This window comes from Loxodonta africana, chromosome 24, assembly GCF_030014295.1.
Source record: "Loxodonta africana isolate mLoxAfr1 chromosome 24, mLoxAfr1.hap2, whole genome shotgun sequence".
Taxonomy (NCBI): Eukaryota; Metazoa; Chordata; class Mammalia; order Proboscidea; family Elephantidae; genus Loxodonta; species Loxodonta africana.
Genome location: NC_087365.1, coordinates 25,872,043 through 25,896,006, shown reverse-complemented (window position 1 = coordinate 25,896,006; position 23,964 = coordinate 25,872,043). Strand labels below are relative to the sequence as shown.

The window sequence follows — 23,964 nt, the reverse complement described above, 5'->3', positions numbered from 1 at the left end:
GAGACCATAACTGTCTATCTGCAATGTCCTTCTAAGTGGTCTCCCTGTTCCTGTTCTGTGTCCTGTAGCCTGGTCTCTAGACAGCAGCTGAGGGAAGGGGATCCTTTAAAACATACATCTGAGTATTTAATTTTTTTGCCAAAACCCATCACCCACTGCTGACTGCAACTTCCTGTCCACCTGGGCCTCTCTCTGTCCTCTCTCTTCCTCACCTGCCCCTTGGCCTTCCACCAGCCCTTGGATTTCTCCAGTCACCTCCCTTCTACGTGTGTCTCTTTCTTTGGGGCCCAGCTGAGATTCCTGCTCACACCTCAACCATTCTCCTTTCAAATTCCCACATGCACAGCCTTCTGTATTTAGGCTGTGCTCTTCTGGCCAGGTCCTGACTCTGGCATGATTTAACCAGCCTCTGAACATACTTGGGGTCTCTGACCTCAGCTCTCTGTTCCGTGTTTCTAAAGGTCTCCCTGCCTATCCTCAGCCGGCTCTCGCCCGTTTCCTGCACCAGCTCCTTAAAGCCTTTCCCTTTCCCTTTCTCTCTGAGCCTTGCAGCTGCCCCTTCTCCTCTCCAGAGCAGATCTCATCTCCTATCTCACAGAGAAGACAGAGACCAAAGAAGTCGGGCACTCTCTGAACCAGCTCCCCCCACTTCTGAGCATGACTGCAACCTTCCTTCCCTCTCATCCGTTTTGGGAAGAAGGGAGTGTCTCCTCTTGTCCAAGATTAATGTCTCCATGTGCCCCAGGCAAGTGGCCACACTGACTTCTCATTACCCTCTGGCCCCAGCAGACTCCCTGGTCTTTGGGATTTTGCACATGCTCTTTCTGTTTCCTGGAATGCCTTCCCTCTTTCCTGCATCCTGTAGTGCCACCTGCAGTGGCACCTCCTCCTGGAAGCCTTCCTTACACTACCCCTTCCCTAGCTCTGAGGTCCTGCTGTCACAGCTGCTTCCTTCTCTCCCTGCTCGTTCGTGCGCACTACTGTCTCCTCAGCCTCCCACCTCTCCATTCAGGCACCCAGTGCTACCCTCTCTCTCCTTTCCTGTGGCTCCAGTTTACCCCAAAAAACCAAACCCACTGCCATCGAGTCGATTCTGACTCATAGCGACCCTATAGGACAGAGTAGAACTGCCCCATAAAGTTTCCAAGGAGCGCCTGACGGATTCGAACTGCTGACCTTTTGGTTAACAGCTGTAGCACTTAACCACTATGCCACCAGGGCTCCAGTTTAGGTTGTTAAATCATGCCAGAGTTAGGACCTGGCCAGAGGAGCACAACCTAAATCCAGACGGCTGTGCATATGGGAAGCTGAGAGGAGAATGGTTGAGGTGTGAGTAGGAATCTCAGCTGGCTTGCCCTCTTAGTTCAACGGGAGTCCAGCCCTGCCCCTGCGCCCAACCTACGCAGGCCCCAGTCCACGGGCACTGCTCTTGTCCACCCTGGATGCTTCCAGGACGCCACGCTCCTGGTTCTCCCGACTCCTCAGTTTTCTTTGCTGCTTCTTCCTCTTGTTCCATGGTTAAAGGTAGGAGTGCCCAGTTTAGTCTTTAATTCCTTTTTTTTCTCACATTTTCTGTAATTTCACCCAGTCTCATGGTTTCTTTAATTTTCAACAATCACCATTATTTATTCCCAAAACATTTTCATCACCCTCAAGAGAAACTCATACCCATTAAGCATAACTCCCCATTCCCGCTTTCCTGCAACCCCTGGTAACCATTAATCTACTTTGTCTCTATGCATTTGCTTATTTTAGATATTTCATATAAGTCAGGTCATACAATATTTGTCCTTTTGTGTCTGACTTTTTTCACTCAGCAGGTTTTCAAGGTTCTCCCATGTCATAGCATGTGTCAGGATTTCATTCCACTTCAGGGCTGACTGATATGCCATTGTATGGGTATACCACACTTCGTTTATCCATTTTTCTGCTGATGGACACTCGGGTTGTTTCCATCTTTTGGATATTGTGAACAATGCTGCAATGAACATTGGTGTACAAGTCTCTGTTTGAGTTCCTGCTTTCTAGTCTTTTGGGTATAACCTAGGAGTGGAATTGCTGGGTCATACGGTAGCTCTATGTTTAACTTTGTGAGGAACCCCCAAACTGTTTTTCGCAGTGGCTGCAACATTTTACATTCCCACCAGCAATGGACGAGGGCAGCAGCATCGTTTTAAATACTAACTTTAGGCTGACTATGCCACATTTCTATCTTCAGCTCAGACCATTCTCCTGAATTCCAGACTCACAGATCCAGCTGCCTCTAGACATCTCCACTGTGGTGTCTACTGACGTCTCACGCTCATTCTGCCCTTACAGGTCATTAGGGAAGACAGTTGATAAATAAGATAAACAAGGAAAATTTAAATGTGTTGGATAGCAAAACATGCAAAGGGGAAAAATAATGGGCAGGGGAGGAAGATAGGAGGTGAGTGTAGGGGTGTGTGTGTGTGAGCGAGAGGGAAGAGGAAAGACAGAGTGGAGGGCGGGAGACAGAGAGACTGAGATGTGCCTGGGTGGTGGTATAAATTTTGGATTAGGTGGTCAAGAAAAGCCTGCTGAGAACATGCCATTTGAGTCAGGAGCTGAATGGAGAAAATGGGGCATGTGGACATGTGGGGAATGGGCATGCCAGGCAGCGGCAACAACAAGTGCAAAGGCCCTGAGGTGGCCCTGGTATGTCTGAGGAACAGTGACGAGGCGAGTGTGGATAAAACAGAGTGACTGAAGGGAGAGAGGAAGGAGATGAGGTTAGAACTCAAGCACTCCCACCCTGTCTCTGTCCCCTGCCCCATCTGAGACGTCATCATCTCTTGCCTGCATTAATTGAACAGCTCCTCACTGGTGTCTCTCTTACCCCTGCAGTGTATTCTCAACCTGGCAACCAGAATAATTCTTTAGAAATGCAAACTGATCTTGTCTTTCCCCTGCTCAAAAGCCTCCAACAGCTTCCTGTCCCCCGACTCTGACCTCCTCTCCTTCCACTTCCCTCTCACTCTCTTCCAGCCACACTGCCCTCCTTGCACTTCTTTCATATGCTAGGCACACTCCCACCTCAGGGCCTTTGCACTTGCTTATCTCTGTCTGGAATGTTCTTCCCCCAGATGACACCCTCCTCACCTTCACAGTGAAGTCACCCTGACTTCCTACTTAACACTGCAATGTCCCCCCACCCTGCACTCCCTGGCTGTAGTTTCTGCCTGGGTGGTACAAATGGTTAAGGGCTGAATTACTAACCAAAAAGTTGGCAGTTCAAACCTACTCAGAGGCACCTTGGAAGTAAGGCCTGGAGACCTACTTCTGAAAGGTCCCAGCCATGAAAACTCAATGCAGCAGTTCTACTCTACACACATGGGATAGCCATGAGTTGGCATCAACTCGAAGGCAACTAACAACAATTGTGGTATTTGAGTTATTGTTCATTTTGTCCACCATCTTTCTCTCTGTGGTGGAATCCCACGGGCAGGACTTGTGTCTGTTTTGCTTGGTGTTGCATTCCCATCGCCCAGGAGACCTCAACACTTGCTGAATGAGTCCCTCTTCTTTATTCCACACATCCAACTTGTCACCATGGCCAGTGCGCTCGACTGTCTCCCCAGCCAAGCCGCTCCCTTCACCTCGTTCCTGAAGCCTCTGCTTAGCCTGTCCTCTCACCCTGTATAGGTGGCTGCAGAAGCCCCCAACAGCCTTGTGGCCTCATCCCCTGTCTTCTCCACTCCTCCCAAAGTTACTGGGAGGCTTTTTCTCTAAAACTGTTTCCTGCCATTTCCTTTCTGAAAACCATCAGTGGCTTCCAGCAGCTCTGAGGAATAAGCCCAAGCTCCTTCACGCAGTCTTCCAGGGCCCAGTGCTGTCTTCCTCTTGCCTCCCTCCAAACTTCAGCCACATCAACCACAAGCAGCTCTTTCCACCTGGGCTGGGCTCCCTCTGCCTTTCTGCTCAGCCCCTCCTGCTCCCAAGGAACCTCTGCTTCCTCCCACCTACTCCTTTGGGTTGGCTCAGGTGGCTCCCCCACCAAGTCTGAGCCAGGTGTCCCTTTTTACACGTGTCTGCACTTTAATACATTATTTTACTGCTTTAATAGTTCTCTTGAAGCCAAAAACCAAACTAGTTGCCATTGACTCGATTCTGACTCATGGCGAACCCAAGTGTTTCACAGTAGAACTGTGCTCCACAGGGTTTTCGTGGCCGTGACCTTTCAGAACCAGATCACCAGGCCTTTCTTCTGAGGCGCCTCCAGATGGGTTTGAATCACCAACCTTTCGGCTAGTAGCTAAGTACTTAACTGGGCCACCCAGGGACTTCCTGTACGTCTCTTGAAGGTGGGGGTTAATTTTTCTTTTATTCTAGCCTCTAACACAAGTTCCTAGCCCAGAGCAGGGGCTCCAAAATATTTGCTGAATGAACGAATAAATGGCATTTGGATAGGTGGTCTCTATTGTGAGGAGCAAGGAAAGGAGAGCTAGTGCCATACGAGTGGTCAGCACCTACTAGGTAGGCTTCAAGCTGGGCCCTTTATGTTGGCTGTCTAGTGTAATCCTCATGGCATCTCCACTGCACACAGATTCAGAGATGTGAAATCACTTGCCTTGGGTCCCCCAGAGGGTGTGACAGGGTCAGAATCTGAACCTCAGTTGGTTGGCCTAATGCTCTTGGTCTTCTCATGATATCATGAAAGGATAGTGTCTTAGGCTGGGTTCTCCCGAAGAGCAAGACCAGTGAAGCATATATGCATACAGAGAGATTTCTTTCAAGGAAATGGCTCACGCAATTGTGTAGGCTGTCAAGTCCCAAATTCGTGGGTCAGGCATCAGGCTGCAGGCTTTTCCTGACTCATGTAGTTGCAGGGGCTGACGAACCCAAAATTGGCAGGTCAGGCAGAAAGCTGCTGGCTCATGGGATTGTGGTAGCTGGCGAATCCCAAGAACTGGAGGTCAGAGGATGACATGTTGGATGCAGGATCCAGGGTGCGTGAGCTTTGCCAGAACATCCATATATATTGAATGCAGGCCACACCCCTAGGAAACTCCCCTTACATCAGATCACAAAATGGAGGATAATTACATAATAATGAGAGTCATGGCCAAGCCAAGTTGACACACAGTATTAACCATGACAGGCAGAAGCAGAACTTGCCCTGGTCTTCCAGGTGCCCTGAGGTCAGGAGCTACAATCACTTGGTTTATTCCTTCCTGTTCTGCCCCATGAGCAGCATACCCAACCCCACCTCTGGGCCTTCACAGGAGAATGATAGCCTCAGCTGTCCTCCAGCTGGCCTGTCTACCTCTCTCCACAGTGGGTCTCTCCCTTTCTTCATACTTGGGCCTAACACCAGCTTCTCCAAGAGCATTTCTATGAGTAGCTCCACTCCACTGGGGGTCTGGTAAGGTGGTGGTTCCTGCAGTTGTCTTGAGCACCTCTTAATTCTGCCCCCACCAGGTCACATGGCCTCTGTTGGCCTTCTGTATGGTCACAAGGGTGCCCTGCAGGGCCTGTGCAATGGGGTTTGGCTTCTGTGTATCCATGCTCATGGAGACCACTCAGAAGGGCTGGGCTGGCCTGCTCGCTGGAGGTGTGTCTCAGGAGACAGTGTCAAACAGATCCCAAACACCTGGGAGAGGCTCAGAGAGCTGCTGGGTCACTTCCTTCACCTCCTTCAAGTCTTTGTTCAGGTGTCACTTTTAAGGTTTGAAGTAGACACTTCTGGTACTCTACCAAGGTCTCCTTGACCTGGTGGTGCCTCCACCCCCTAGCGCCTGTTGCATGTGGGTTGCTAATGGCCCATCACTGCTCATGGTCAAAGGAAAACTGCTTCAAGTGGGGAGATGACACCCCCTCCAAGGGGGCAGAGCGTAGCCAATGACAGACTAGTGTGAAGATAGGAAAGATGGCACAATTCTGGGGTGCCATTCTACTTGATGGCAACGGGTTTAGTTTTTGGTTTGGTGGTCTTGATTTACAGCACAGGGTCAGGCTGAGCCCAGACTTCGTCTGAGACCACACCCTTGGTTGAGCTCCTTCCCCTTCCCTATCTTGCTTCCCTCACTCCCTCATAGGTTTCTTGAGAGAGCCTCCCACAATAAATCACTTGTATAAGAACCTCAACTTAGGCTCTGCTTCCAGAAAACCTGACCCAAGACACTGTCAAGTGCTTGGCTGTTCAAGCTCTTTTGCTTGGTCCTTAACCTTTGATCCAGGGATTAGCCCTTGGTTGCTCTTATGGGTTGAACTGTGCTCTCCAAAAAGATAAGCTGGAATCTTAATCCGTGGTAACTGTGAATGTGACTGACTTAGGCTGGGTTCTCTAGAGATGCAAAATCAGTGAAGCATATATACTGGATGCAGGCCACATCCCCAAAGAAATTCCGTTTCAAGTGATTGGCTGCTCATAGCAGAGCTCATCATGGAGGTGATTACATTACATCAGATCTCATTATGGAAGTGATTACATCATTACATAGCTGCCAAATTACATCATAACTGCCAAACCACTGAGAATCATGGCCCAGCCAAATTGACACACAACCTAAACCATCACAGTGACCTTATCTGGAAAGAGGTTCTCTGCAGATGTCATTAGTTAACACGAGGTCATACTGGAGTAGGGTGCCTAATCCAACATGACTGATGTTTTTATTAGAAGAAGAGAAGAGACACAGAGGAGAATGTCATGTGAAGACACAGAAATGCAGAAGGGAGGGCCATCTGAAGATGGAGGCAGAGACTTGGAATCATGCTGCCACCTGGGAAGACTTGAGGCTGCCAGAAACTAGAAAAGACTTGAAAGGTTTCCTCCCCTAGAGCCTTCAGAGGGATCGTGGTTCTGCCAACACCTCGACTTCAGACTTCTAGCCTCCGGGACGATGAAAGAATAAATTTCTGTTGTGTAAGCCACTCAGTTTGGGTATTTGTTATGGCAGACCCAGGAAACTAATATAGCTGCCATCAAACTCTTCTGTCCACTGCTGGGAACGGAGCAGCACAAGTGTGCACATTTGTGCCCATTTCCCTCCATTCAAGAGGGGGGTGGGTGGGGGGAAGGGGCAGCATTTACCTGCCTATGAGGAAAGGCAATGTCTTAGGCTGAGTGCTCTAGGGAAGCAAAACCAGTGGAGTGTCTACGTGTGTGTATATACATATATATATATATGTATGTATATATATGTATATATATATATATATATATATATATACATCTCTCTCTCTCTCTTTCTTGAGATTTGTATCAAGCAAATGGCTCATGTGGTTGTAGAGGCTGGAAAGTCCCAAGTCTGTAGGTCAGACTGGAGGCTTCTCCTGACTCACATAGCTGCAAAACAAAAAACAAAAAACCCACATAGCTGCAGGGGATGGTGAACTCAAGATCAGCCGGTCGGATAACAGGCCTCTAGGTCACAGGCTGCAGAGGCTGATGAATCCCAAGGTCAGCAAATAAGCTATTAGCTCAAGTCCTAAGAACTGGAATTCTGATGAACAGGAGCCAGCTGCATGATCCAGAGCGAGCAAAAGCCCACATGCCTTGCCAGAAAGTCCACCTATATTGGATGCAGGCCACACCCCCAAGGAAACTCTCTTTCAGCAGATCCCATCATGGAGGTGATCACATTATATCAGACCTCATCATCAAAGTGATTACATCATTATATGACTGCTAAACTACATCACAACTGCCAAACCACTGAGAATCACGGCCCCAACTTGACACACAACATTAATCACTACAGGCAGTTAAGGATGCAGGTAGATGATCACAAACACAGCTCTGCCTGCTTCTCTCTCTGCTCTTTGTCCTTGTCCTCTTGTGTAGTGAGCCTCCATCAAGCCTGTTTGGCTGGTCCTACCTGGCTTCTCTCATTCCCTATACTGGCCCCCTTTGGCTGGAGTTTAGCATAATGGCCACAGGGGCAGGATATCCACTGGTCAGAGGAGGCAGGGCCTGTCCTGTGTTGTCAGGCATGTTCGCTGGGCCAGCCTGGCTTACATATTATTGAGGAAACCGTGGCAGCCTCTGAGGTGGGGAGAGGTTGTCTGGGGCCTGAGCTATCACAGACCAGTTCTCCTTCCTAAACAGCGGCAATGATCAGGCCCAGGAGCAGCTTCTGGGATACTGGTAGAGCAGGGAACTGAACAGTATGGCTGGAGCTGAGTAAGCTGGCCAAGCCTTACTGAGGACAAACAGCTCTGAAGCCAAAGGGCAGATTGCGTGATTAACAGCACTCTTTTTGTATCATCAGGAGGAAACTTGTTTTTGGCAGAGCATCAGGATTCACAGCCAGACTTACTCATAACTTGCGACCAACCGTGAAATGTCAGGCTGTACCCCAGGCCCCCACTTCTTGTTCCCTCCATCACTACTGACTTTTCTATGCATGGTAAGCCACTCCTACTGGTCAGAAAGATAGAGAGAGGTTAAAGATACCATATCCTCCTTGAGATCCAGGTTTCCTCTGCCAGCAGGGCTAGGAGAAAAGGAACTTCCAGCCCCAGGCCCTCTCTCTCTCTCTCAGCAGTTCTGGCCCTGGAACCCAACAGCTCCTTTGCCATGAGAGGTTGAGACCTCTACCCCCTAGCAGACTTCTTTACTATATTTTAAAGGGTAGTCAGACAAGCTTCTCTAATAAGATGACAACTGAGTTGAGGCCTGAAGACCCTGTAGAGGGATGAGTCATGCATCTATCTGAGGAAAGAGAATTCCAAGCAAAGGGAAGAGCATATGCAAAGGCCCTGAGGCAGCAGAATGCTGGGCAAGTTGGAGGGACAACCAGGACGTCAGAAAGGCTGGAGCAGGGAAAGGGGAAGAGTGGCCACTTTGAAGTAGGAAAAATCACAGAGGGCTGTCAGGAAGAGGTGAGTTGGTCATTTGGGGCCCGGATAGGGACAGGTCTCAGATGGATTGTGAGGACGTGGATGGCTGAACTAAGCGCACTGTGGGGCTAGCTGTGCCAAGCCAAGTCTCGGATTCCTTTCACTGCCACTTTTCCATGGTGAGGTAACTAGTGAGGTCCTCTGGCTAGAGATAGACAAGGAATAGGTCAGAAGTCTTTCTGGACTCTCAGGACCCTCTGGCTGATAATTCTTGTCTGGCTCTGGACGTGCTTTTGCAGTATGGGGGGTTAAGGGGTGGCTCCTAGAGCCACAGAGGCTGCCTAGTGGGGCCCGAGGTGAGAGAGATGCATGGAGATGCCTCTTCTGTGTCCTCTTTCCTCTTCTAAGGCCTGCCTTGGGCCCCACCATTTCCCTCCAATTCTTCTTTTCTTCACCTTCTCCCTTCTCTTTCTGTCCACCTTCCCTCTTCCTGCCACTTCTTTCTCCTCTTTGTGGTAGCTTCGTAGCTCATTTATTTTCTGATCTGTGGCCTTGGAATGTCCACACCCCAGGCCCTGAGTGACCAAGGCTGCAGCCCTGTCAAATGGCCCACTTGCTCAGCCAATCTGTCCCTTGATCCAAGCACAAGTCTCTCAGCCCTGGGGCCACACTGACAAACGGTTCACTGGTCTGAGCAGAACAGCCCTGATGCCATAGGAGAGAAGGGCCCCACACAGGGGTCACCTGTCCTGGAGTCCCAGCACTGAGCTGTCTGGACATTGCCCACTGGGCCCTAACTCTGCTCTCAGGGCCTAGCACCCCATTCTCCTGGGTCACCACCCACAAAGTGAGGGAAGGCAAGCCCTCCACCATGCATAGGATACCTTTTGGGTAGACATATAAATCAGGAAGCGGGGGTGGGTCAGGGTTTGGGAAGGGCTGGAGGTGACTCCAGGACTGCTCCTTGAAGGGTGGGGTCAGGAGCTCTTGAGGTCTGTCTGGGCCTGTGAGAGAATTAGGCTAGGCAGAAAGGGGTCATGTCCCATGGCAATACTTAGGACCCCCTCATGGCCTGGATTTAGGGCAGAGGGAGCATGGAACTGAGCCTGGGAGATGTGTGCAGAGGCTGAGGGGTTTGGGGTGAGATTAAAACATGGCTGATGACTGACTCTTAACCCTAGCCCCAGCCTGACTCTGACCCAGGCAAGAAGTAACAAGGATTCTGTGGCCACTTATGAGCTGGGAGACTTTGGGCAAGTTACTTAACATCTCTGTGCCTCAGTTTTCTCATCTGTAAAATGGGGTTTCTAATAGTATTGACACCACCCATCTGTCAGTTTGTCATACTGTGGTTATGGCAGACAGGTTTCAGCAGAGTTTTCAGATTAAGACAGACTAGCAAGAAAGGTCTGGTGATATACTTTCGAGAATTAGTCTACGGAAACACTATGTCCAAGGCACAAAAACTGGTCTCTGTTTGCCTGGGGCAACACAGGAAGAAGGAAAGTCAGTAATAGGAGGAGGATATAGGATGTGTGACTAAATGCCTCCATGAACAAATGCCTCCTTTGCCATGAAACCAGGCATGCTGGATGGTGCCCAGCTACCATTACTGAACATTTTTATTTTTATTTAGTTATTTCTATTGTGATTTAGGTAGAAGTTTACAGAGCAAAGTAGTTTCTCATTAAACACTTAAGACACAAATTATTTTGTGATATTGGTTGTCATTACTCAACATTTTGATAAAAGATTCTATAGAAGAATCCTGATCAAAAGGGGGGAAATGCAGAATAGAATTTCAAATTGTCATGGATTTGAGACATCCTGGAGCCAAGGGGGCTGGGTGAACCTCTGAAACTATTGCCATAAGATGATCTTTTGACCTAAACCAAAAATATTTCCTGAAGTTTTCTTACAACCAAACAATAATTTGGCTTGACTAATAAAAATGTCTACCTTGAGCATTATGCTCTTTGAAGAACTATCTATATGGTATCAAATTGACAATAGCAACTCGAAAGGTCAGACAGGAACATTAGGGGGCAGTGAGTTTATGTTAATGGAGGAGGAACAACTCAGGAAAGAAGGGTAAGAATGGTTGCATAACTCAAAGAACGTAATCAATGTCACTGAATTAAATGTGTAGAAACTGTTGAATTGGTGTGTGTTTTGCTGTGTATATTCTCAATTACAACAAAATAAATAATAAAGAAAAAGAAAACCCTATGGATCAAAATGGTCTGATCTGCAACCGGTCATGTGGATGGTGCAGGCAGCAGGTCGTTCTATTGTGCATGGGGTCACCGTAAGTCAGGGGTCGACTCTACCACAGCTAACAGCAGATTGGGGTGGGTACATGGGCCATGGTGTGGTACCGGGAGGTGGGAGGAAAGTGGAGTCACTGTAGTCTCAAGGCCAGGGTGTCAGCATGGTGAGCATCAGGACAGTAGAATCAAACCGGGTGACCAGGGTAGGGATGAGATGGGGGAGAAAGCTTGTGACCCCAATATCCAGGTGTTTAATGAGATGGAGGGATCAAGAGGCCATCAGATGTTGAGAAAAACATATCAGCAAGAGTTGGGCAGAGAACAGGCCCTCAGGGGAGAAGGGATCTGTGCCCAAGGACAGAAGCTCACCTTGTCGATGGCTGTTGTAGTATCTAGTGCTCCTATAACAGAAATGAAGCCCTGGTGGTGCAGTGGTTAAGAGTTATAGCTGCTAACCCAAAGGCTGGCAGTTCACATCTACCAGCCGCTCCTTGGAAACCCTATGGGGCAGTTCTACTCTGTCCCATAGGGTCACTATGTGTCAGAATCAACTCGAAGGCAATGGGTATAACAGAAATACCATAAGTGGATGGTTTTAACAAAGAGAAATTTATTCTCTCACAGTCTAGTAAGCTAGAAGTCCAAATTCAGGGTGCCAGCTCCAGGAGAAGGCTCTCTCTCTGTCGGCTCTGGGGGACGGTCCTTGTCATCAATCTTCCCCCGGTTTAGGAGCTTCTCAGCACAGGGACCCCAGGGCCAAAGGACACGCTCTGCTCCTGGTGCTAGTTTCTTGGTGGTATGAGATTCTCCTGTCTCTCTGCTTGCTTCTCTCTTTTATATCTCAAAAGAGATTTACTGAAGATACAACCTAATCTTGTAGGTTGAGTCCTGCCTTATTAATATAACTGCCTCTAATCCTGCCTCATTAACACCATAGAGGTAGGATTTACAACACATAGGAAAATCACATCAGATGACAAAATGGTAGACAAACACACAATACTGGGAATCATGGCCTAGCCAAGTTGACACACATTTTTAGGGGACCAATTCAATCCATAACAGTGGTGTATTGCTCTTTACAAAAAAAAAAAAAAGTATTTCCTAGCTGTACCCACTGAATCAGGGACCAAATCAGTATCAATGACTAGTTGAGGGCCCTGGGATTGTGGTCTCTAAGTTGTCGTTTTTCACTAAAAGAGATCAGAGCTTGTTGGAGAAATGGATGATTCTAGGTCTGGGGCCAGAAAAGTAGAAGCTGAGCCTGGAACATCTCATCAGATCAGGGCACACTCAACTCCTGGGGCTGTGCTAGATCTCAGGAGCCAACTTGAAAGGGCACCCACTGGTCTAAGCTGGGCCCCCTGAGCTCCAAAAGCAAGGATGTCTAAAAATCACAACGTTATCATGGTACTAAAAACACCTCACTGGTCACCTTTGGAAAGAAGGGTGATAAATTCACCCTTCACACTGGGTCACCAAAATGTGTGTTCCAATCTGGACACCAATTCCTCAGCGTGGCTCAAGCCTCTCTTCTGCCTCCTTCCACCTTCTATCTCTCTCTAATTAAGGCGTAACATATAGGCAGTAAACAGGGGAACACTAAGCATTTCTCCTGCCTTTCACAAATAACCAAATGGCTCTTTTTAGTGTTCCAGCAAATAAATGCAGAAGGAATGGTAGAATATCACCGCCTTAAGTCTGAATGAAATAATGGGTCCAGGCCATGGTCGATGGCTGCTAAAACCAGCAGGTGAAAGGCTGATGGGACACTTTCTTTACAAGGGTCACTTTATAATGTCACGCTGCCAGCACTTGACGCCCTGATCTATTCTAACACCACAAAAGAGAAGAATTTTTGCCCCAAACACCAAACCTGCATCTCATCAAGCCAGTTGACAGGAAGTACAGGGAACAAAGGAACATGTTAATGGCACTATGCGGATGCAAACTCCAGGCTGTGGAATACTCTTTGGGACAAATAATCTGGTTTCTTTAGCAAATAAACTGAAAGGGAAAAGCAGGGGAGGAGAAACTTATCAATTAAACCAAGGAGGCAAATCTATCAAACGCGATGTGTACATCCTTTTTGGATTCTGATTCAAATGAACTAGAAATTTATGAGGCAATTGGCAACAGATACTTGATGATATTAAACAATTATTTTTATGTGTTAAAATGGATTGTAGTAGTTATGTTTGAAAAGAGTTCTTATCTTCTAGAAATATGTATTGGAGAATTTAAAGATGAAATGGGATTTGCTCCAAAATCATCCTCATTGCTGGGAAAGTGTGTGGGGGTTGGGGTGATCCCAGACCAGCCTTGGGTTGATAATTGTTGAAGCTGGGTCACAGGTACATGGGGGTTCATCTTATGGTTCTGTCTACTTATGTCTGTGTTCAAAACTTTTCATGATAAAAATATGAAAACAAACAAAAACAAAACCAAAACCACAAGCTAGCTCAATGCTTATTCATAGTAACCACTTAATAAATGTTAGTGGTTATGCTTAAAGTTAAAAAAAAAAATGAGGTCTCATAAATGGAGGGCCACCCCTAACCCATTACTACCAAGGATGGTCAGCTTTAATAGAGGGCTGTGCTGTGCCACCCAGACCCTTGGGATGGCAGGATGTAGAGAGGCCATAGAGTCAGCCACTTTCCCTCTCTGCACACATTCACCGCGCACTTACTATGTGCCAGGCACTGTGCCAGGTGCCACAAAGGCATAGATAGGAGGCGTAATCCCAGCCTGTTCTTCCGGGGGACAGTGGGCAGTGATGTCATTATTAAGGACTTGCCACAAGCACCCCATCCTCTCCCCCTGTATCTGCAGAGCCCATGGAGATGTGGCCATTACTTGGCCAATTGTCAGATGCACATCCGAAATCCACCCTTCACACCAGACTGCCAAAACGTGTGTTCCAATCTGGACACCAATTCCTCAGCATCTGCTCACAGCCTCTCTTCTGCCTTCTTTCACCTTCTTGATCTTTCTATTTAAGGCATAGGATGCTGACAGTAAAGTTTATAAATCACGACCCAGATCAAGATGTAGAACATTTCCAGCTCTTCAGAGGCTTCCTTTCACTCTTTGCCATTCCTAACACACACACACACACACACACACACACACACCTGGGTCACCACTACTCTGATTTTTATCGCCATTAATTCGTTTTGCCTGTCTTTGAACTTCACATACATTGCATCACATGGTATGTAAGCTTTTAAGTTTGGATCTGGCTTTTTTTGCCCAATATAATGTCTGTGAATTTCATCCATGTTGTTGTGTGTGACAGTAATTAGTCATTTTTCCTTGCTGTATAGTATTTCAGTCCATGAACTCACCACACTTTATCTACCACTCTCCTGTTGATGGCATCTTGCCTCATCTCTTGACCTTCTTCTCATACACTCCACATTCCAGGTCTCCCAAACCACAAGGTGCCCCCCAAATACAGCCAGTCTTCTGTGCCTACATATGTACTGTTTCCTCTGCCCTCACGCACCATACTGAGTAGAAGAATACTGATAATGACAATGCATTGTGACAAAAGTACGTATTTGGGAAACATGGGGTACACCTAACTAAATCTGGGTGTGGTCGGGGAGGCACAGACTTACAGTAGGAGAGAGAGGCCCAGGCATGGCCCACAGACGACTGAAGGTGGGACTGGGATGTTGGCTGGACTGTCCTGGGACTTCTGATCTCAGAGCCTCTGGACAGCTCCTGAGCTTGGAGGCATATTTGGGAGGCGCCCTTGGCTCTGAGCTTCTGAGGCTGCTTTGACGACCACATTCAGAGGCTGGTGAGGCTCAGTGCCCTGCCCAAGGACACAGAGCTGGGAGTGCAAGCTGGGGGTCTGCCTGGAGTGACAGGGTGGGGCTGTCGTGTGTGTGTGTGTGCACATGTGTGTGCATGCAGGTCTCAGTGGACATCTCATTCCTGGGCATGGCTTGGGAGCACTTGCCAGGTAGGCCAAGGCCAGACCCAGTGGGTGACATTAACACACCCAGGAGAGGCATGGCCTCTAGAGGCACCTGGGAAAGAAAGCTCTTCCACAAATGGGTGCTTGCCTGGGGCAGGTTCTCCCCAGTCACGGCTGTCCTCCTCTGGCCCGCAGGGAGAGTGACCTGCACTTCTGTACCAAACAATTGGCCCAGATCTCTGGAGGAGGGGGATGGGGCCCTAGCACTAAGCATACCTGGGCAGAAGGCTTTAATCAGGTGCATTAGCAGCCGGCCCATTCCTCCCACTGACGCAGCCCACCCTGTGCCAAGCCCCTTCTCAAGGGTTCCTCATGAAGGCCTGCAGGCACCAGGCTCTAACCACTGCCCCTCCCCAGACACTCTGTAAGTCTGGGCTCTTCGGACATTCAGGCTGAAGAATCCTGTGAGGAGGGACCATGTACATAATTTCTCGTGAGTTTCCATGGCACCTGGTGCTGCGCCAGGGGGTATGTATCTGTCATGGGAAAAGCTGCCAGGAGCCCTCTCCACAGGCCCCAAAGGCCTAGTGGCCATATACTTGGCCGGAACTGGAACACCCTTGAGAGTGAACCAAACCAAATCAAACCAGTTGCCATGGAGTTGATTCTGACTCATGGCAACCCCATGTGTGTCAGAGTAGAACTGTGCTCCACAGAGTTTCAGTGTCTGAGTTTTCGGAAGTAAGTTACCAGACCTATCTTCCAAGGACCTTCTGGGTGGACTCAAACTGCCAACCTTTAGGTTAGCAGCCAAGTGTGTTAACTGCACCAACCAGCGACTCCTTGAGGGTGTAATGGGTGACTATTAGTAATCACAATGGGCCAAAAGGCAAAACCCAGGGCTGTGGGAGCAAACCAGGCTATGAGGGCACTCTCCACACGGAGAAGATGGCTTCTCTGGGCACCAGATGGAATGTGAGGAGAGTGTACTCCCTCTTTTGCGGGGGGAGGGTGAGGGGTGCTTCCCGCCTCCATGTGCAGCTCTGGCACCAGCGGCTCTCCAGGTGCTGCCAGCTAGAGCTGCCCTTGGCCTTGCTGCCTGGAATCATGGGGTGGGCCGTGCGATGTCTCAGGTTTGCATGGAGCAAACCCTCTGTCTGCCCTGGGGTGGGGGCATCTGCTCTGCAGTTGCTCTTTCCGGGAGAGGGGGCCAGCCTGAGGTTTGGGGAATGATCTGCAGTCCCTCTCCTGGCTCCTCAGGATTTTAGGGGCTGTCTCTTCATCTTTCTCAGCTAGTGTCTTGAGCCTCCAGAGGCTCCCATGTATCAGGACACCCTGAGTATGGTGCTGTCTCTCTCTGCTCCTCTCTGGCCTGACCCACAACATTCCACGTGTGTATACAGCAATGGCCCTCAGGGACTCTGGACCCCTTTCCAGGGCTCTCTGTGCGCTCTGGGTGGCTGGGGCTGCTCACCAGCTGTGTCACTGCTGCAGTTGGGGACGTTGCCTTCCATCTGGCTCTGTGTGTGGTGGCATGGGTGAGGACCGCCCTCAGCGGTCAGCTCAGACAAACTCAGGTTGTGGCCCTGCTGGGTGCCTTCATTCCCATGGCCTTTGGCCCTCACTGGCACACAGTCCCTGTCTCTGGTGCTCTTGGTGGTAACCAGGGAGGTGCCACCTGAGTAGCTATCTTGCTCCTGGCTGCTTCCTCCTCTGCCTCCTTCTAGTTCCTTCAAAGTGGGTGCCCCCCTCCACCCAGGGCTCCATCTTCAGTCCCTCTCTTCTCCCTTCACTCTCTTTCTGCAAGACTGTACCCACGCCCCTGCTCCTACAACCACCCCAGCCTTGACCCCTCACTCAAGTTTCTAAGATCCCCACCACACACTTGGCATGTCCTGGATTTCAGGTCCCCCCCACCTCGTCCCAGAAGTTGCCACTCAGAACGCTCTCTGTTCTTTCAAGGGGACTTCCCTCCTCCCCGGCCTGGGCCCAGTGCTGGAGTGTCAGGGCCCCGGGCTCCTGCTCCCTCCTGACAGCAGGCCCTGCCCTCCCATCTTCTCTGCTGCTCCTGCCCTCCAAGCCACCATACGGCAGATCAGAATATTCTGTTTCCTTGCTTGGTCTCTGTCCTGCTTGCTCATAATTGTCAGATGATAATTCAGTTCAGCTCCATCCGCGTCCCTGCATTCTGCTCCGGGATCCATGAGATGCCCTGGGAGACCTGGCACAGCACAGCCCAGCAGGAAGGAGGAAACACGGAGACCACCCTCGGAGGCCCCGTGCCAGGTGTGAGCAGCATCAGAGATGGAGGGATCGAGAAAGCAGGGTGTGCCAGCAAGGGCCAAAGGGCCATGGGATTGAGGGATGAACTCCAGGAAGAGGAGGACATGATCTGGACCTCCAACACTGGGAGCATTATGCAGGTATAAAAAAAATAATAATAATAAAATAAAATAAATTTTTTTTTTAAATTTATTTGTAAGAGAAAAACTGGAAAAACCTACTCTCAGCCAGAGGCTGGATCCACACACTGTGAGACAGTCTTAAATGGAATACTATGCTGCTGCTACAATAAACCAGCAGGGAGCAATCTCAGTGACATAATGTTGGGGGGAGGAGGAAAGGCAAACTGCAGGTGACATGTAAAGTGTGGGGCCATTGATATAGTGCTAAGGGCACACAAAACAATAGTACACACTGTTTTGGAGACAGACATTTGTGGTAATGACAGTATGAACACAGGTATGTAGGTGATAAACACCAGACATACCTTTGGGGAGGGAGGGAGAGAAAGAGGAAGGGACAGAAGAGAGAATTTAGCTATGGCTGTGTGCTATTTCTTTGAAACCAGAGAGAGAAAGGGAACTGGGGCAAATATGGCAAAATGTGAACATCTGTTCAGTGCGGGTGATTACAGGGACATGGGTGCTTGGTACAGTAGCTTCTCCTTATCTGAGCATTAAGACGCCCTGGTGGCGCAGTGGTTAAGTGTTTGGCTGCTAACTGAGAGGCCAGCAGTTCAAACCCACCAGCCACTCCATGGGAGCAAGATGTGGCAGTCTGCTTCTGTAAAGATTTACAGCCTTGGAAACCCTATGGGGCAGTTCTACTCTGTCCTATAGGGTCACTATGAGTCAGAAACGACTCGATGGCACTGGGTTTGGTGTGGTTTATCAGTGCATTATTCTGTAGCTAGAATGTTGAGGAGAAGTTACAAAAAAAAAGGAAGGCGGCGTTCTATACATGGGTTGATTATTTCCCACAGGCGACCAGTGTGCCAAGGGGCAGGGGTGAGAAGGAGGGAGTCTGGACCCAGCCACAGCTGGGCGGGGCCAGTGCAGAGACTGGGGGGAGGAAGCTGTGCTACGGCTGTGCTAAATCCTGGTTGGGGCGGGTTTCCAAAGAGGGGGAAAACGAACTTCCTCCTTCATGCCCAATTGCCCCCTCACATGCATTGCTTAGCGGCTGTCCCTGCCGCCCCTCCTCCTGCCTGTGTCAGCTGGTATTTCCCAGTCGGTGATTATCATGCCTTACTCTGTATTGAGCATCTACAACGAAAGAAGCAGATCACGCTGCACTCGCCAGGTGCCACAGTTATATTCACACACAGTAACTCATTGAATGGGGGCATTGGTAGCTTAGTGGTAGAATTTTCCCCTTCCATGCAGGAAACACAAGTTTGATTCCTGACCAATGCAGCTACCACCCCTCTGTCAGTGGGGGCTTGCATGTTGCTATAAGTTAAGCAGAGCTTCCAGACTAAGACAGAACAGAAAGACCTGGTGACCTACTACTGAACCTCAGCTAATGAAAACCCTATGGATCACAACAGTCCAATCCGTAACTGATCATGGGGACGGCGCAGGCACAGGACTGGGCAGTGTCTTCTTTTGTTGTGCATATGGTGGCCACGAGTTGGGGGCCTACTTGATGGCATCTAACAATATTAACGACTCACTGAATTCTTACAACAGCCCTATAGGTAGGTATCATTATCATCACCACCATCCCTATTTTAATGATGAGGAAACAGAGGCACAGAGAGGTTAAGAGACTTGCCCAAAGTCACACAGCTAGTAAGGGTCAGAGTTGGGATTTGAACCCAGGCTGTTTGGTGCCAGATCCTGTGGTCCTCGCTGCTAAGTGTAGTAAGCACCATGCTGGGAACTATGAATTCAGTGATTCTGTGATACCACAGCCCTGCCCTCACAGAACTTTGGGGTCTATGGGAGTAGTCAGACACCAAACCAATCAACACACACAGATGTAATTACAACTATTGATCCAATGAAGGAAAAAGTACATTCTACCTCAAAGAGAATATGGAGAAGGACACAGCTGAGACCGAAGGGTCTGGGAAGGCCTCTCTGAGGAGGGGACATTTAAGCCAAGACCTCACGGATGGGGACTTAGCCAGGAGAAAGCTGGGGAGGGCAGTCCAGACAGAGCGGAGAGCAAGTGCAAAGGTCCGGAGACAGGCACGAGCTGGCCACAGGCCAGGGACCTAATGAGAATTAGCGGGAATGGAGGGTGCAGTGAGCAAGAGGGAGGGCAGCGAAGCCATGAGGGCAGAGAGGGGGCAGCCACACTTAGCGCCTTCCGACCACTTGTTTGGGTTTGCCTGCACAGTCCTGGTTCATGCCTGTGGTCCCGGCACAAAGATTCCTAGTGCCCTATTTTGGTTTGAACAATAAATTTAAAGGTCACCATCTCATAGGCCACAGTAGAGAGTTTGGATTTTGTTTCCAGGGCAGTGGGAAGGCATTGAGGGGTTTCAGTGAGGGAGTGACAGAATCTAATTTATAATGTATAAAGGCCACTCTGGCTGCTGTGTGGAGAGGGCCTGCAGGGGAGCAGAAGCAAGGCCACTCTCCCCTTCCTGACGCAGCTGCAGCCACGCAGTGTGGGGCCTGTGGGGCGCAGGGAGGCCCCGGCTTGGGCTGGCTGAGGTTGCAGCCATGGGTGAAGCGACCCTGGAGATGCAAACGTGTCTCCAGTGATGCTGTTTTCCCCTTCTCCTCACTGTGCTGGCCCAGATTTAAGACCCACATGAGGGGCCTCCAGGGGTGGTGGAAGCCCCTGCCTGACTCCCAGGACTGCAGGGCAGCTCGTGGAAGAAAGAGGAAAGTTCCTCAGTGGAGCTAAAGGATTCGACCAATAAAAGAAATGACAATTCGCAACATTAACTTCCCATGTGATAAACCACCCCCATTCTTTTCCTTCTCATCCTCACCGGCCCCCATCTCCAAGAGATTTCGGAAGTAAGATCCAAGGGCATTCACAAACACCAGCTGGGGAGGGTGGAGGAATGAGGCCAGCTTCCAAACCGAATGTGTGCTGGGGGAAAGCAGGTGGCTTCTGGTGTCTGCGGATGTACATGATGGTTGGCAAGGGCTTGGTGAATAGAGAGTCTGCCCACTCTCTGCTCCTGTCTCGGGCTCTGCCATTTGTATCTGGGCAGGGTTTGCATGTATGCAGGTGAGCACACACACACTGACCACATACTATGGGCAGAATCCACAGATTTCCACGGACCTTTGATTTTTTTTTTTTTTTTTTGATATTTAGAGGGGCCGGGAGGGTAAAACACGCCCAGGGCTTGTAACAGCAACGAGGCAGGGAAGGCCAGGAAAGTAAAAAGCCTGCGAAAGAAAACTCACAAGCGTGAAGAGCCTCTCACCCTCTGTCTACACAGTGGTGCACGCACCCCTGCTTCAGGGAAGCTACTAAATCAACCTTCTATGTTAAGGTGGAGAGTCGAGGTCACCCAAGTCGGGGGAGGAGAGTGAGGAGGACAAAGCCACAGTCTCAAGGGAGGGAGAGGAGGGGCTGGTGGGTAAGGGGTCACTCACCAAGAGGAAGGACGAAGAAGAAGGGGAACCAGCAGAGCACGAAGACTCCCACAACGATGGCCAGGGTCTTGGCCGCCTTCTTCTCGCGGGAGAACTTGAGCAGGCGCACAGAGAAGGAGCTGCGGAAGTTGTGGCCCTTGGCGCTCCGCGTCCCGTGCGCCCGGTCGGTACCTGTGCCCGCACCGCGACAGTGGATACGCAGCACCACGTCCGAGGCCTTGCCCCGCTCGAGCTTGATGCCCGCCTCGAGGCTCCGCGTGGTGCTGCGCGCGACCACGTACACGCGGCAGTACATGACCACGATGACGGCCATGGGCAGGTAGAAGGAGCACACGGAGGAGAAGACGGCGTAGCCCGCCTCCTCCGTGATGCCGCAGAAGCGCTCATCTGTGGGCACGGGCTCCTTCCAGCCAAGCAGCGGCCCCACGGACACCACGAGGGCTACGACCCAAAGCAGCGCCAGGATGGCGGCCGCCTTGCGCTCCGTCATGATGGCCGGGTACTTGAGCGAGTGGCGCACGCCCACGTACCGGTCCACCGAGATGGTGCAGAGGCTGAGGATGGAAGCGGTGCAGCACAGTACGTCCACCGCGGCCCACACGTCGCAGAAGGCGCGGCCGAAGGCCCAGAAGCCCAGGACCTCCATGGTGGCAGAGAAAGGCAGCACCGTGGTGCTCAGCAGCAGGTCGGCCACGGCCAGGTTGACGATGAAGTAGTTAGTGACTGTCTGCAGGTGGCGGTTGCAGGCCACCGAGAGGATGACAAGCAGGTTGCCCGCCACAGCGGTGAGGATGAACGCGGCCAGAAAGACACCCACGCCCAAGCCCTGCGCGCTCACCACGAGCCCCCCGACGGCCGCCGTGCTGTTCACCTCGCCGTTCGCACCCCCAGGCTCCCCGGCGGAGCTGCCATTGTCCTCGCTGCCGCCCGCGCCCACCACGCCGCCGCCGCCGCCCGCGACCCCCGGCACGCCCCCCACCGCCGGGCCCTCCGAGGCGGCCGAGCCGCCCGCGCTGCCCGAGCCGGCACCTGAGCCGGCAGCCCCGGAGCCGCTGTCCGGGCGAGGTCCCTCGAAACTGACGCTCAGGAGATCGCGGAAAGTCATCTCAACGCGCGGCCGTCGGAGGCCAGGCCCGGGGGCTGGGCGTGCTGCTGCCAGGGAGGGAGGCACCGAGCATAGCCGCAGGGCTCCGATCCAGCGGCACGCGCCGGCTCCGTCGGGGACCGGTCCAAGTTCCTGGGACGCCGGGCGCGGCTGCTCCGAGCGGAGCGGGGCCGGCCGGGACGGCGACCGGGCTCCCCAAGGCCAGCCGCAGAATCGGACCCAGAAGCCGGGCCGGCGACTCGCGCGGCTCTCCGAGCGCGCCCAGGCGAGTGGGCAGAGCAGCGGCTCCGGGCCGGGCGGTGCAGGCGGCAGCCACTGCGGCGCTTCCAACTGGGCGCGGGGGGCAGGACGGAGGAGGGGCAGCGCCTGCAGGGAGGAGGGGGCGGCCGGCGCCGAGGGAGGGGACGCTGCGCTCCCGGGAGAAGGGGCTCTGCGCGCCGGCCGAGCAGCCGTGCCGGGGTCCGGATGGGCCGCGGCGCTAGCGCGCGCTCGGGGCCGGTGTAGCCGCCCCTGCCTCTCCGCGGGTGCGCCCGCCAGTCCTCTTCTCTCGCGCCCCCTCCTCTCTCCCTCCCTTGCCTCTCCGTGACCCCTCCCCCCTTCCCTCAGCTGCGTCCCGCTTCCTCCCGCCCTCTCTCCGGCCTCTCGGTCACTCGTTGGTGCCCTTGGGGGCGCGGAGCGGAGAAGGCACGACTCCCGGGTCCCCGGGCTCCCAGCTCCGGCCGCCAGAGAGCAGCAAGCGCCCGGGATCTGCGGACTGCGGACAGGAGCGCGCAGTGCCTTGGCGGGTCGCCTCCTGGGGCTGCCTGGATGATCTGCGGCACCTCCTCCCCTCAGGCTGCCAGCCAGGGGAGGGTCCCAAACGTCTCTGCCCAGTGCGGTGGTGTGGAGAGAGCCTCGGAAGGAATCAGACGCCCGAGCTGGGCTGACCCTAGGTATGATGGACGCAGGAACCAGAGACTTTACGGTTATAGCCTTCGAAACTCTGCTTATGACACATCGGCCTGCAGCCGCCAACGTCTGCACTGTTGCTTCACTCCACGCCGGATGTCAGAATAAACCTTTCCGCTGCAGCACCCAGACAAGTGGTCTTCTTGGGGAGGGGGGCGGTTAGGTGCTGGCGGGTGGGGAAAGGCCACTTGGTGGGATGGTTAAGAGGGTGAGGAGAACCGGCTGGGTCCAAATCCAGGCCCGACCCCATATAGCTGCTTAATCTCCTTGTACCTCGGCTCCTCATCTGCAAAACGAAGATTAATAGTAGTGCCTACCTGGTGGGGGAAACCCTGGTGGTGTAGTGGTTAAGAGTGCCGGCTGCAAACTACACAGGCCGGCAGTTCGAATCCACTGGGTGCTCCTTGGAAACTCTATGGGGCAGTTCTAGTTTGTCCTGTAGGGTTGCTATGAGTTGGAATCGACTTGACAGCAACGGGGTTTGGTTTGGTTTTACCTTGTGGATTTGTTGTGAGGGTTAGGTGAACTAATACTTGTTATGCCCCCAAAGCAGTGTCTGGGATTGTTAGATGAGCTCGGCTCAGCAGCGCAGGATTAGAAGAGGGAGAACAGAGGGCAGAGGGATGTGGAGCTGGTATAAGTGGGGACACCCACAGGGAGGAGGGGAGGAGGGTGTGAGGAGACTCTTGCTGACTAGCAGAACAGGTAGGGAGAGGTGAAAAGAGACCATTCACTTAAACAACAAGGAGCTGTCCTCAGGTGTCAGGCATCATGCTGGGCACCTGGGTGGGTGAGAGAGTGGTGGCGGGGAAGGACCTGCAGGGAGGATCACACCACCGTGTAGGCGTAGGTTGAGGCAGACTTGACCCATGCCTGGGAGATGAGGGCCTGTTCGGAGCTGTGTCTGGGAGGGGAGAAGTATTCACAGACTGGGCAGGATGTCTGAGAGTCCTGGAGAAGAAGGTGTTTGGAGAAGAATTAGAAGATGAGAGAAATGTTGAGAGATGGGTACCCTTCCCCTGCCCCCAAGGAAGCCAAACCTGTTAATAGCTT

At 51.6% G+C, this 23,964-nt stretch overlaps 1 protein-coding gene across 1 annotated transcript in view; it reads right to left on the bottom strand.

The window, feature by feature from the left end:
• ADRA1D (adrenoceptor alpha 1D) overlaps window positions 1-21,963 on the bottom strand; it is a 33,015-nt gene extending 11,052 nt beyond the window's left edge. Inside the window, exon 1 of the mRNA XM_064275817.1 lies at window positions 20,859-21,963. Coding sequence (XP_064131887.1) covers window positions 20,859-21,963 — 1,105 coding nt within the window. The remainder of the gene's footprint in view (window positions 1-20,858) is intronic.
• Between the last annotated feature and the right edge of the window lie 2,001 nt (window positions 21,964-23,964).